The sequence below is a fragment of the Melanaphis sacchari genome, unplaced genomic scaffold (assembly GCF_002803265.2).
Source record: "Melanaphis sacchari strain LSU unplaced genomic scaffold, SCAv2.0 Contig48_pilon_pilon, whole genome shotgun sequence".
In the NCBI taxonomy this organism is placed as follows: domain Eukaryota; kingdom Metazoa; phylum Arthropoda; class Insecta; order Hemiptera; family Aphididae; genus Melanaphis; species Melanaphis sacchari.
Window position 1 is genome coordinate 2,637,390 of NW_020271327.1, and position 15,981 is coordinate 2,653,370.

The following is a 15,981-nucleotide window of genomic DNA, read 5'->3' on the forward strand; positions in this document are numbered from 1 at the left end:
TATTTTTACGTTATTACAGTATGAAAGTCATAAATATATAACGATAAAAAATGAAGATTAATGGTCGGAAAAAAAATGTCTGATTAAATTTTATCTAAAAATTCATATTCATATGTTCGTGTGTATGAATATGCATTCAAAGTTATGAAATTATTTTAAAAACGTCAAAACTGTAAAAATGCAAAATAAAAGTTTAAGTGTTCAATTCTCTGATGTATGAAACGGATTTTGTACTTGAAAAGTATTTCCCGGCACTTCCTAAAAAAATAATGCATTTTACATTTAAATCCGGGTCTTAGTGTTAAGGATAACATTTGAAACTTGTCGTGACGTCGTCTCTAACGTATTGTGTATTTTTTATTACTTTTTTGCTATTTTACCTTTGCAACCGCACTCCTTGTTTTATATTCGAAATGCAGTTAGTTATTATTTTTTGGTACGTATTTCGTTCTCGAAAATGGTGTGTACAAATTATCATAATTTATGTTCCAAACCTATCCTATTAAATTGCATTTTGACACTCGTTGCACTTTTAAAAAATTTATTTTCGTTTACTGTATTCTTTCCACATTACCTAAATTATATAACATAAATGCCTATTCATATCGTATTTATTTATTGAATTGTGTTAACTATTTTTATTATGGTTACTTAATACCTATATTTAATAAGAATATTGAAAAATATTTATTTAGCATATTACATGGTATTAGCATGAGAAATTGAAAAATAATATATACGCAAAATAATATTATACATCGTACCACCGGTTATGTATTCTAAAAAGTAAAACATATTTAAATTTTTATTTTTCAATTACCCAATTTCTTTTTATTCCATTTATTTTGTCGTCAATGGTTGATGGTAAAGATCAGTGGTTTTCAACCGGTATGCCGTGAGCGCCATTGAACTTTGAAGCGTGCCAAGATAAATCTATTAATAGTTTTATAAGTATGTATTTACTAGTATTTTAATCGATATTCGGTAAAAACTGATGAATATCAAACATAAAGATAACCTAAATCATTAATCGTATGGATTAGTGCCTCGAAATTTTTTTAGGAGATGAAGTGTGTCATATTGTTAAAAAGGTTGAAAATCACTGGTATAGATATAGATGATGGATCTGCGACGTGTTGAAGTATATTGTATATTAAGTTAAATTAAGCGGAAAGCAAGCAGACAATTTTTAAGAGGTTCAAAATAAGCAATAATATAAATAATAAATAATAATATTCATAAAATAATACATTAACTAAATAATAATGTAAATGTCAATATAAGTACTATAATTATATGTTAAACATTTTTTATTCATTGTCAAAAATTAGGTACTTTAGGAATAATATCAATTCCAACATAAAACGAGCAATTTTATTATCTATAAACTCATTCTTGACAATGACCATAATTATTATCATATTAATTGCAAACGAAATAAATACCTAATATAATGTTATTTAACTATATTAGTGCACAATATGGCAATGATAAATGAGGTCGTGACGGTGGGTCTGTCAAGAAAAAGAGATTTTTCAAGAATATTATTGCCGTTCAAATTGCATCGTGGAAAAATCTTATTTTCGTCACCGGCTGACAAAGTAATATTATGGTATTATTATTTATTAGCGTTACGTAACGTTATATAGTATTGTGTAGATTACCATGACGATAGACGATAAACGACTATGTTACGTGCGCCACTGTGACAGTATGACGCCCAGCACATAAAACATTTAAACTCAATAAAATACTTGATTACCCTCGGGAGGTTTGCATTGAGACTCGAGAGTTTTAATGTTAAATTAACTGGCGTGTTCAGGCGGTGGCGATCGTATACATCCCGCACACACAGTCACACAGACACACAGACACATAAACATAGTTAAATAGGTAATAAATTGCTGTAAATCAAATGCGTGCTTTAGTAATAAACTAATAACTAATAACGTAATGTTTTGGTATTGTATTGATATGAATAAAATTGTCGAAACGACTGCAACTGACTATACGCAGTAATAGGTTATAATAGTAATAGGTATATTATTATTTATTATATTATTTTGGGAAGGTCCAAAAGTATAACAAATGCGCATATTTTCAGAATAATTGAAAACGAATCTTTTAAGAACACACTGAACGACTGAACAATAAATCATGGTTCTAGAAAGTTTAACAAGTCAGATATTTTAATGTTGATTATACAATCGAGTTTAAAATCAGGTTGTAGAATTATTATTTACAACCGTGCAGACGAAACATCTAATTCAGTTAAAAGTTAAATGATCAATCTTATTTTTAAGGTGATTATGTTTTAATTAGTAGAATTACTCTATGTAATAAATTTACATCGATAAAATCGTGTTATTTTCGTATGTAGAAGTTAAGTAGGTACTTACCGAAGAAAACTTATCCCTACTAAATCTACTATTATAGTCATAAATCGCACGTTCGATTGGCCTCAATTCTAACAAAGAATCAGTCACAGAGAGCTTCTATAATGACTACATGACTTCATACATTTTAAGTTTATATTCGGTATAGGTACATTCAATATTAATTTACTTGTAATTTAATGTTAACAGTTAATACACTTATTTGGTATGGGCTTACTAATATATTAAGAAGTAAGCCTATGTGTTAGTATCGACATTATAAAAAGAAAGTTAAAATAGTATAAATGTTATAAAAGTCCTGTGGCCATCGATAAAATGGTGATGACCATAATCGGTGAATCGTCCCGTATAATATAATTATCAACTATCATGTTTTGAAGATATTTTAATCGTAATATGTCTACGGAATACGACTAGAAATCGATCGAAACTTAAAAATTATTATCGTCCCCGGCCATTTCCACTCCATATATTTTCCACCATCACGTCTAGATATATACGAGAATTTTATTCGTTCCATATAATATTTATTTTTCACTCGGACACTTTGCTATGACATCTTCATCGCCGCCGACACTGTAGGACATTATCATCGCGTATGTATAATATGTAATATTATGATTTATCGGAGGATCATTTATAGCCACAGCCCTTCACCCCATAAATCATTCCGTTTTCGCTGTCCACATGTAATTTAATATAATTATGTAGGACTTATACTCTACATTAAACGTGATGTGTATATTAATATTGAATACTTAATAGTCAATAGACAACCTCAATAATCGTATATTGCGCAGTATTGCGGGTAATAAAAAATAATATTATGCTTAATAATTTATTTCAAAATACGAAAAGAAAATAAACCGTCAAAGTTTATGCATGTTTATGAAAAAAACTACTTGTTACAACGGATTACGCAGGTTTGTTGTTTTAAGAGATTTAAAAGTTACAACATAGGTTTAAGTATAAAATAGTCTAAAAGTACCTATATGTTTATAAATCGTTAATATTGAATAATAATTGATTAAAATCGACATAACAACAAGATATACCAATAGGACTTTTTAACTTTTTGAGTTTACTTGTTGACTTATATTTTTGAAGTCTTCGAGTGTTCTGTAGCAAAATAAATAAATTTTTTTAAAAATCAGTGAATTTTAAGTAATCTCAAAACTTGAACAAGGTATTAAGTGCAATAGTGTTTTTGATTGTACGCTTAAAAATGATCTGGGAAATAATTACAATTAGATATTAGAATTCGACAAAATTAAATTAAAATATTTATATTGTTTTAATATAAATATTAATTATTAGTTTTTTTTTAACTGGTTATAATACCTAATTAATAACTAATACGATACCTAGTACAAGATTAAATAATATTACTTATTTTTTATAGCCATATAAGTAAAATTATTATTAAGAACTATAATTTTTATTAATTGAAAAACAAAAACTATTCACTCAAATTTTTATTTAGATTTATCAACACTTTAAAAAAAAACAACATGTTCAATGTGTTTTTAACAATTTACAGGCAAAAAAATCAGTATACACTTGGGAAGTACTATTATGTATTATGTATCGCCACAAGAAACAACTCAAGTTATATTACTATAAATAGAAATGTCACATCTATAATAGATACTGTTAGTGTATTCCGTGTACAATAAATTAAAAAATATAATTTTATAATATCAAAAATTTGTAAGTTTTCAAGTTTATGTTTGTAAGTTAACTGAAATTTATTTTTATATTTGATTGTTTCTCCACCGCAATCTATTCGGAACAAAAATACCCATCACGTCTTATACCCGCTTCTCGATTTTGGTGTTGAGTTTAATAATAGTTGAAAATGTAATAGGTATATACTATATTGTATAGTCAGGGTAATCTAACGACCTAGACAACGATAAAGTTCTTCAGAAAATACAACTGCTAACCGTTATATAAGTGTCGAAATATAAAATATAATAATTATAAAATAATATAAAGTTGTATTTTTTCTATACGATTTGTGAGATATTCTAGTGGTGGTGAATAGGTATTGCAACTACGATATTGTTATAGTGTACGTATACTAATACAATAATTACCATGGATCGTCTATCATCCCGCCGACTTGTTTTTTTTTCGCATCATATCACGCTCAAAATCATTATATTATGATGTCGTTATTATATCACTTCCGCCTTAATGCCTTATTGCTCGTTGCTCGCGCCGAGATCGCGTGCCTGTAACTCGTTACCATCGTCGCCGTCGTTTATAATCGTTCGTATGAAATAGCACGCCGTTATTGTAAACGCACTCTTATTATTACGATTATTATAATATTATTATACTGTCGGCGGCTTTCATCAACGTGCTTTATAGCATATATTGCAGACGCTTCGCAAACAATACGCACAAGTGTACATATAAAACACTAATTTGCGGTCTCTAGTTAAATAAAGACGTAAAACCCTCCCCCGAGTGCCGCTTTCGGAGTACCAAAATAGTAAAATATATGTTAATTTGTGATTTATCATTTGATAATGTGCCTACATAATAATACATAGCCCATTTCCTGTTGTCTGCGTTTTATGCCCCCCCAACTACTTGTCTCCCATACCGACTCACAAAACCCCTTAATTTCGCTTTATGTATGTGTGCACACGTACTTACGTAAGTTCGCTATAGTCTAAATAATAAATGCATGTATTAATTTTCATGTTGTTTTCATGTATTTTAACCACGCCTTATTTTCACAGGTTTTCTCTACGTCACTAATATACATTTGCATTATTTAATAATATATTTCCTCGATCGCCAACTCGCCATTGGATTTCAGCACAAAAATCAAACTGTGTATTGCTAAAAACGGCGGCGGATGGATTGTTATCGCTTCTACTTTTGTTGGATCAACTCAATCAGGTCGAAAAGTTTAACTCGATAATATATGCAAAATACGGTTCTCACTCCTCCTCTTTCTACACGTGATTCATTTGACCTCGCAAAATGAGTTCCACTTAATAATTAACATACCTATTGTGTATCTAAAGCTTTGGAAACTAAAATATTCCAAGTACATTCGTACAATGGCTATTAATTATTGGATTCTAAAACAAGTAATATAACGTATTATTTTACTGTAGTACTCGTCTAAAATTTGATATACCTAAGGGGAAATTTGTGCACCCACGGTGCACTCATGCCAATATATCATATTGACATATTGTTGAATTACTCTGAGAATGTTGTCGGATTACCACTAAAACCATCAAATATTTAAAAAATTGTATAAATATTTAGTACATGAAATAAAATCGAGACAAATAATTCTAGAAAAGCAATTAAAATAATAATATAGCAGCACTCTATTCATTTGCTACGTGACATTACAGTTTTTTTACTTCTAAAAATATAAAGAAACTGACAAAGAATGTATTTCTCTTGCTAGCAATTTTTGGTATTATTCAGGGCCAAATTTAAATATTTTATACCTTAGGGGAAAAAACCTCCACTTAAAAAAAAAAAATTAATTAAAATAATACCAATTTTGTCTTTTATAAGATGTAAGATCTTTGAACACTTGAATGTTCATATTAAGTAAGCTTTTCACCAGTTTTTTCGACATGAAAATCCAGTTTTTAAAATACTAAAAGCATCACCAAACAGTCGACATAAAACACAAATAAGAACTTTAGTGATTTCAAAGTATAAAAGATAATCTTTATTTTTACTTTTATTTTCATTTCCTAAAACAGTATAAAGTTAACTTGATTTATAATATCCAAAATAATCCAGAGATTTGCCTCTGATAATACTCTGATAACGCCCTAATGACTGAAAACTTAAATTGTTTCATGTACATTTTATATAAAACTATTATGTTCGCTTCAGTTATAATTATAACCACAAAACAAACATTAATTTCACATAATTGCTTAAAAGAATTCGAAAACAAATAATAAAATAAATTAATATAAATAAAAAAATATTGCAACCAGTATAAATGACAAATGCATTGTATAAATTTGGAAAAAAAAATGTTAATGATTTGGATAAACATTTGATTATAAATATAATATTAAATTATATAATATTTTTGAACAATAGTTTGAGATGCCTACTGGTTATTTAATGGTTTTATACGATTAAACAAATAAGTGACAATACAATGATATACATGACATAAGTATAATGTTATAAAATTCTGTCGTAAATCGTTACTCATATTATGCAATATTTTTATAATAATGAGATATGTAATGATATATTATTAATGTCTTGTGTTTTAAGTTTTAACAATGCACTGCCGATCAGGGGGAAGCAGTTTTCACGATTTTTCATAACTTTGCACGTGACAGCATCTACGGCTACAATGCCGTTTGACTGAAATTCACTTAATATTTATAATGCATTTTCAACGGTTTACTTTAATGCGAATGTGATTAAATATGTATACAAAGATTTTTAAAATAGTATTTGAAAAACGATTTTTTTTTTTCTTTTTTATGTTAGCCAATCGTGCTCGAGCAAGTGTACCGTTGTGGTATACGAGATGGGGATAAAAATAAATCATTTGTCAACCAAAAAGGACATTATTGTTAAACTATTTATTTTAAATCTACTGAAACTGTTTGTTATATAAAATTTGCACGCGTCTTTGCCGTAACACCGTGCGTGTATTATCGTGTGTGTAGCGGTATTATAATATACCTAATTTAAATATATATTTATATACATATTTCTAAATAGTATAATAATATAGTGCTGTATATAAGAGAAATAAAAAGTGGTATAAATAATACCTACATTATTCAACGCAAACATAACAATTTATGTCAATAATTAAGACAAATCTGCGGCGCCGTACCTTCACCATGAATATATCTATACATACCCACTGTGCAAAAATTTGTAATATTTATGTTTTATAAATGTTTTAAGTTTACTTAAAACGTTAAAAATTATTGTAAAACTTACGTAAATTTAACATTATACGAACTGCAAATGTCCGCGAAAATTTACTTGATAATTATGTAATATTTACATAAATATAACAAAATAGTAAACGTCAATTTGATGTTAAAATTATGTTAAAATTCTGTTTCACCAAACATGAAATTTATGTTAAAACTATGTTTTATTAAACATAAAATATGTGTTTTATCGAAACAGACGAAAAACATTATAATAAAACTGCTTATTTATGTTCTAAGAAAGTTTTTAAATACTAAAATATAACATAAATATTATATGATTATTTAACAGCAATAAGATATATCGGATGTATCTCATATTTTACATACCTACCATGCATTTATAAATGGCTATAATAGTCATAACAGATATAGATATAAATCATACTAATTAATTATCTATATTATATCTGTGAACATCAATTAAATTTTTCAGTATGCTATCATTATTAAAATATACCTTTAATGTGTCTCGACTCTTGATTACTTACCTACTAATGTTATTCGTAAGTCCTATTAAATAAAATAGATAGGTAGGTACTTAAAATGCAGATTAACAAAAAACAGAAAACCAATTAGACTTCAACTAAGCATTTATTATGATATTAAATCAATATAAAATATAGATATAAGAAAGAAATATAGATAATTATGGACTAAACATTTTTTGGTATAACATATAGTAAGTAGTTGAAGTTCCACTGTGCTTACAATATTTCATGACATAATCACTGGTTGTAGTTCTGTATAGTGTACAGGCTCTTCATTATTGGGCAACTTAAATGCAGAAGTAGATTCAGGTATTATACAGTACCCAGAATGATCTGTACACAATAATTTCAACATGTTTAGTCTTACACATATTACAACCCATAGTTTACTAAGCCTTTAGGTACCTTACTGTAATAATTAGGATAGATTGAGGTTATTAATTACCTTCATCACTGCTACTGCTTGATACATCAAATATCGTTGATGCACGTTTACATTTGGTCATCAAATGAACCTCCTCATTTTCCGATTCTTTTTCAACTCTTACATGCCAAGCTTTTTTAAAATTATCTAAAATGTTGGTAAATTTTAGATTAGAACAAATTATAACAAAACAAAATAATTATTAAATAAATTTAATTTTTAAAATAAGTGTTTACATTTTTTAAAATATAACATACAGGTTCCATACTACATACTTAAAATAATAATAAATATAAACTTTGTAAACTATTAAATAGATTTTATTTTACATACCATATGTTTTATTGCCACCAACTATTTTAATACCATACTCAAACCAAGTTGGATCTGGATCTAGGGCGTCATGAATGTCAGTACTGGTTACTCGACCAAGTGGCCATTTACATAACCTTACATTACTATTTTCTAGATTATTTGTGTCATTTTGAACTAGCCACTTTGTTGGTACTACACTGTAATCCTTCGAATCCACAAATACCACAATAACCCAACTAACTTTAATCTAAAATGGAAAAACATTCAACATTTATTTTTTAGTTGAGTATCAACTACCTTATTTATTATGCACTAGAAATCTGAAATATAGTAGCAATACCTAATGACTAAACTTGATAAAAAATTAAAGGCACCTATTAGGTAGGTAATATCTACTGTTATAGGCAAAAATATGAAACTGGCTATGCCACTGATAGCTAGGTGCATATTTATTTTTCCAATCTTAAAGAAATGGGTACTTTCTTTGTAACATTATTGTAATAATATTGAGTTTAGATGGATGATTGTTACTTTAGTTTTTCTGATTTACTGAAATAATATAGATATTTATAAGTTATGGAAGAGGAATCAGATAGAAACAATTACACACATTTTCTGGTAAAAAATTGTATTATTTATAACTAGGGCTAGGATTTATATGCAATAAAAAATTGTAAAATATGCATTTTATTTACCAAAATATGCAAAAATAAATTGGTTCTATTTAAACGAGAATTAGCCAAATCGTGGACAAATCTGACAACCATTAAATTTGGACTTAAGGAAAAAAACATGCAAATGCATATAAATCCTAGCCCTATTTATAACTAAAATAAGCAATACAATTAATGAGAAATTTAAATTTAATAAAGAATAAATAAATTAAACTATTATATATAATAAATAAAAATATGTTATAAAAATAAATTATAGGTACGACAGAAAGAATTTTTTTTAATGGAATGTTTTTGGAAGGAAACTTTGAACATAATATACTTAATCATTAGGACAAATAGGGGAAAAAATCATAACTAAATAATCACTATCATCTTGGTTATTCATGAACTGTATTTGTTGATTGTTCGAAATAAAAACTTAAAACATAATCAATGGTTAATGCACATGTATGTTGTCACATATTGACATATCGAGTATCAATATGTAGCCATATAGATACATATTATGGAGGTAGAAATATCGGATGACAGTGCTACAAGGGCATGGCCCGAAAATGCACATTTTAACTTTAATAATAGTTATAATATACTACTAAGTAGGTATTGTATACAGTAATGAATCTTACCTTTCTAGTTGCCATGATACACTTTAAGTCTTAAAACGATCTAAAAACGATGACAGGATACTAATCAGCTGGATACGTGATGCATGTATCATGTATCTACTGCTGTATTGTCGTACTATTGCAAGTAGAAAACAAGAGTCACGAGAAATGTGAACATTCGTCCACAATCAAAAAAACACATTTACTGTTATATCTGCTGTAGAAAAATAATAATTAACGTACGACTGACGAGTCACGAGTGACGACGGTTATCGGTGGTGTTTCTGGGTATTGTTGATAATTTATAATAATAAAACTATTTTCAGCCGCTATTTATAAATTAAAAATAAAACCCATATCTATGGCGGAGTACATAATAATTTAATATATTTTTGGATTGCTATCAACATCAAAAGAACATAAAATTGATATAATATATTATATTCTAAAATAGGTGGCGTTTTTATTATTATCAAATATTCTTACAACGTTCTACTGCTATGTTTATTTGATGTATTTATATTTGGAAATACATACATTCGTTGAATGTTTATTTCGTGTAATAAATATTGATGTTTTTTTTTAACAAATATATTATATAAAATAAACGTTATAAAATTATGTTATTATTGTAACTTAAAATTAACATTTTAAGGATGTTTAAAAACTTAAATTGCACAGTGGGTACTGAACATTAAAAAACATTAATCGTCCGATCGGTGAATACAAAAAAAAAAAAAAAAATGGATGAATACAGTTCCGAGTTTTTTGTATTATACGTACATCGTATCGTGATGTATGTGCACTGTATAATACATATTTAATATTCGAATCGGCTTTTTGTTTATACATTTTGGAATTTCGCAGTCATATAATGCGTAATGCACTAATGTTTATTATACGGAGAGAGAGGGAGATACTCAGATACCTACGTTTATATTATTCCCACATACAAACGCATAATATACACTAACTGGGATGGGTGTCGAGTTTTCTTGTCGTATCCCCAACGCGACCATATAATACTTTTTAAACGCATATTTTGCACATAATAATATGTCGTATTATAATATTATATTATGATACTATATGCGAGTCGAGGGAAATTAATTCGATAAATAATAAAATATTATATTCTTTTCGATGAGCTGGGTTGTTTGATCGTGATTATCGTCGTTGTTTATCTCTTAAGTTTTTATTTTATTTTTTTCATATAAATCGCATAAATTGTTACTGTACGTACATTTAGTACATAATTTAACATAGTTAACAAATCACTGACCCGTGTGACAACAGTGGCGTCAGTGGTATTATAGGTGAATTAGTCGTGTCTGTCGATTGCACAATATAACTTAACGCTATTATTATACCGCCGAAGACTGTAGGTAAGGTAAGGTTAGCGGAGCACCGAGGTCTATTTCAGCGTAGGGTCATCATAGTTTTGTTTTTCTATTAGACATGCTAATTTTTTTAAGCTGGACATTTGTGTCAGTCAGTGATATTTCAGCCACTGCTCATGTACATTAACGAGTGTACTGATTACACATTTACACCAATTATGCTGATAATGTGCACGTCACACCAACATAGAATAAACTATAGCATTTTTTAAAATGAACGGTCATACGTATGTAGTTCATAAAACGTATTTATTCGGAAAATATTATGCGTGTGATGTGTCGTATCCCAATTGATAGACACAGATATTATGTCACGCGGTTAACGCAGATGAGGAGAACATGATTGCGTGTTTAAAATCTAAGTCCGAAATTCGATTATAAATCGACGTCGACCATGTTTATTGCTTGCGGGATCGTTTAATTATCAGATAACTACCGTATCACGAACTTTCGGTAAGGTACAATGACAAAATAACTTCTGAGGAAGTTGCTGATGGTAATCGAAAATAGGTACCTACATATTATCATTATGCGCATTGAAATATCGTGTTTCTAATCATAATGATCATTTTTAGTTTTGCTATAGACTTTTTAACTTCTAAATTGTTCAAATATTAAATCATTATTTTTTTTTGAAAATAACCTTTACAATTGTATATTTACATAATGTATTACAAATTACAATACATAGAAACACTTCTATCTTTAAAAAATTCCGTAAATTTCTATCTAATTCAAACATTGTCCATAATTGATGAGTACGTGTCAATGCTGTAAAATATTCAATGTTACCTGCTGTCGATTTGATCCTAAATCTTAATCAACAATGGATAACAACGGCTATGTAATAATAATGTGGTGAACTTCATCATTAATGGCAAAATAATGTTATTAGTATACTACAACAGTAACGTACGCGTGCGCCACGTATTATACGAGTACTCTTCGAACATCGCGGTGACGGTCATCAGTGGTGATATAAAAACACGCGATGCTTCGTGGGGGAATGTCAAGGGGAGGGTTGCGTACCCCATTTAATTACGTCGTTTTCTGCGCCCGAGTTTCCGGGAAATGATTAACAACATTTTAACCATCGGTATACGGGTTTCCGGCGGTGGCGGAGAAGGAATGTAAGTATACTATAAATCAACGGGTCGCGAAGAGGGTTGCCGCCACCGCCGTTCCGGGGAGGGATTTCGCGCGCGCGTTTATATATTATATATAATAATACGCAGACCGTTCCCAATACGCACACACATGTACACACATACACGTACATACAGCGTATATTTCGCGAGTATATCTATGTGTGTATACAGCACTTACGACGGTACGATGCTGTGCTTTACCGAGAGTAAATTATTTTTGTTTTATCACGACCCTTAAAATCTCTTTTCCAACTATCTCTGTCGTTCCAATCCCATGCAACTACCACTGCGGCAATGTACTCGTCCCCGCGACACCTCTCGCGCGTAGAGCTTTTCTTAATATCCTGGCCATAAGGGCCGAATTAATATAACTCATATCATAGTATTATGTATCATACCGTATACCGCATCAGTGTTGCAACTGCTACACGTGAGAGGCTCGAGGTAAACCCAATTTAAGGTGGCACAGTGGTGAGAGGGTGTGTGTTACCTGCCGTGTATCTCTCGTAGTGTATTATAATATTGTGCGTAATATGCATATACGTAGCGCTTTCCCTTTCTATCTAGTCTATACAAGAGCTACTGCCGACCACTTGATAAACCCCGTTCTCATTCTTTACCGCCAATATTTCGTCGTAATCTCCACTATAAGACGATTAATTATTAAAAACCCCTTCATAGTTATAGCCGTTACACGTGGACGGTTGATATTAATAGTGTTAATAGGTGTATAACGTTACGTTATAAACTATCGCGCAGGTATAAAATGTCTCGCGCATGTACATACGATAAGTAAATATCGCACTGGGGAACGATTTTTAAAATATATATCTATCTATAAAAGGGCCGTTTCCTACATAGATATAATCATAACGCGTCGTTTTGCTTATATACTCCGCCGCCACCCGCGACATTATTCCCATACCTTACCGTCGTCGTCGTCAGACGACGAGGTAGTTATATTTTTATTATAATAATACGCGTGCTTTTTTATGATTATTATTACTGTATAACGTCTCGTCATCTGTGCTATATATATATACATATAATATACACAAACGGACATATATATATATATAATATTATTATTATTATAAAATATTACCACGCATCGAGTAACGAGCAGCGGTGCGTGCCTGCAGCACAATAATATACATATATATATATATATATTATATATCTATATTTATATATATTATACATGTATACGGTGCATGACTCTGAAAAACGACGCTGTGAAATCAACATTTTTCATCAATCCATTTTGGCGAGACGATTACTACGGTGGCGGCTGAAAAACTATATTCACCACCGACGCGACGCCGCGCCGTTGTGTACATAGTTTTTACTCGCAAAATTTCAGCCGACTAAAAATGGTATAAATTATCATAATTTCTCGACTGTATATATATATATATATACACGCGTACACACACAATCATAAAAAAATACATATACATATAAATAATCCATACGTCCGTTCTTGGCTTTGCGTGTATATATTATACAGAAGTTTGTATACACAATCGCCGCGGCGCACTTCATTATTCCATACTAATAGAAAATGTCATATCATCGTAAATCCTTTTAATATGTAAATCGTTGTTATTTATTTTTAGCTAGAAATTATTATTATCTTTTTGCGCCCCTAAAAGTTGTAATTATTATTCGGCGGTTTGCACAACTCTGCGTTTATCAAGTATAAATAATGCAGCATGTCTACTGGATAAAGGACCACTTCTACAGTATAGTTTAACTTATAATATAATAATTATAATAATAATGATAAAAAAATACAGAGACATAGAGTAATTAAAAATAGTTAAATAAAAAAGTAGTGGGTCTTCATTGGTGAACAACATTAAAGTCTTATTAGTTCTTTTTTATAAGAGAGCAGTAGAGTGTATATAACGGTCAGCTTAGAAAAGTTTTACTTAACTTTCATCAACGGTTCGCTAAAAAATTTAAGAATATCATTTTAAGTTATTATGAGAGGATGGGCATTGAATTTTCAAAATAAATCTTGCACACCTCAAGAATTCGCGCTGGACTCTTTCAAGTTTAACAGAGCCATATTTGAAGTATGAGGGTATATAAGTGCTGAGCCACACTCTAAGACTGTACTTTGTATATAAATATATGGTATTTATTTTTTAAATCATGACTTGTAATTATGGTATTTATAGTGGGTACACGATTTTACTATACATGGATATTTTATTAAAATAAATGTTCGTCTTGAGTTTGAGTTAAAATCGTTAAGTCGAGGATACACGCCGCTTTTAAATTGTGAAGTAAAACGTTATGTACAATGGTTGCAGTAAGCCCGAATTTTAAAATCTAAATCAATTTCAATCTTCGAATACTTTTTGTTGTAATTGATAAAAAACAGAAGTTTAGTAATTATTATAATTATTACAGTATCTGTGATCATGGTAACTGTGATTCATGGTACTATTTTTTCAATTTAACCTTATGTTAATACAACTATATACCCTCATTTAACTTGTAAAATATTCTGTACCTTTTTATATACAACAGAAAAAAATTCGTATTCTTATTAGACGTTTCCATCAAATTGTATAGGTATTTAAAAATTTCTAATTTATTTTACGTAATAACAATTAATAATATATATGTATAATATAACAATGGTTTTATGAAAAAAGCAACCCAATTTTTGTGACACTTAAAATTTATTATCATAATTATTAATTCTTAGTTTAACAGATCTTTAAATTATTTTTGTGTAAGATAATTTTGAGGATTACCAGGAATTACGTTGGTTGATAAGTCATGCATTAAGGGATTATAGTGAGTGCTAATTCGTGCGTCGAATTTCTTGTAGAAGTATTTTTTTATCTATTCCTGAACAGCTTTTATATGCAAATCAGTGTAAAAGTTGTGATTAGATAAGTATGGTGGGGGATTTGTTATTTTTTTAAATAATATTTTGAAAATTTAATTTTTTCAAAATTAAGATTTTGATGTTTTCCTATAATTAAGTTTGCGTACAATTCAGGAAAATGCTATACTCATCTTACAATATTTTAGAAGGGGGTTTATGTAATAAGTTTAATTATTATATCTGTATGGTTAGTCTGGATTTTTATTTTGACTGAAAACATCAAATTAGATGATGAAAATAATTTGCTGGACTTATGGTGAGATTGGAGTTTCAGGAATTGGATTGCTGGAGAAGTATATTTTCCTAGAATCTAGATTGTTGTATAGATGATAGTAATTATATCGTTTTTTCGACTGATGTTTTGTTGTTTGTTTTACGATAAATTGGATAAACTTCTATTTGTGTAGACGATTCTGATCAGAGTTATCGGTTTGTTGATTTAATTATTATTGGTATTAATTTAAAATCCGTTTATTCAATGAGTATATAAATATTATGGTATCGAGTAGATAACTAGAACAAGAATGATATTACTGATTAGTTTATGTCGTTAATAAAGTTTAAATAGAGTGTTGTTGGTGGTCGCAGATTATAAAATATCGAATGCGGTTTATACATATGTACGTGATTATTGGTAATTAAAGATATGT

At 29.2% G+C, this 15,981-nt stretch overlaps 2 protein-coding genes across 2 annotated transcripts in view; both read right to left on the reverse strand.

Annotated features, from left to right (window-relative positions):
- Nucleotides 1–15,981, reverse strand: part of LOC112598595 (glutamate receptor 1-like) — a 173,493-nt gene that overhangs the window by 77,690 nt on the left and 79,822 nt on the right. The gene's annotated exons all lie outside the window — the stretch shown is intronic.
- Nucleotides 7,979–10,204, reverse strand: LOC112598598. The gene is made up of 4 exons (XM_025345127.1): nt 9,897–10,204; nt 8,612–8,840; nt 8,300–8,425; nt 7,979–8,187 (listed from the first exon to the last, which is right to left on the reverse strand). Exons 1-4 carry the CDS (start codon nt 9,909–9,911, stop codon nt 8,081–8,083), a joined length of 477 nt encoding a protein of 158 aa, XP_025200912.1. The 5' UTR covers nt 9,912–10,204; the 3' UTR covers nt 7,979–8,080.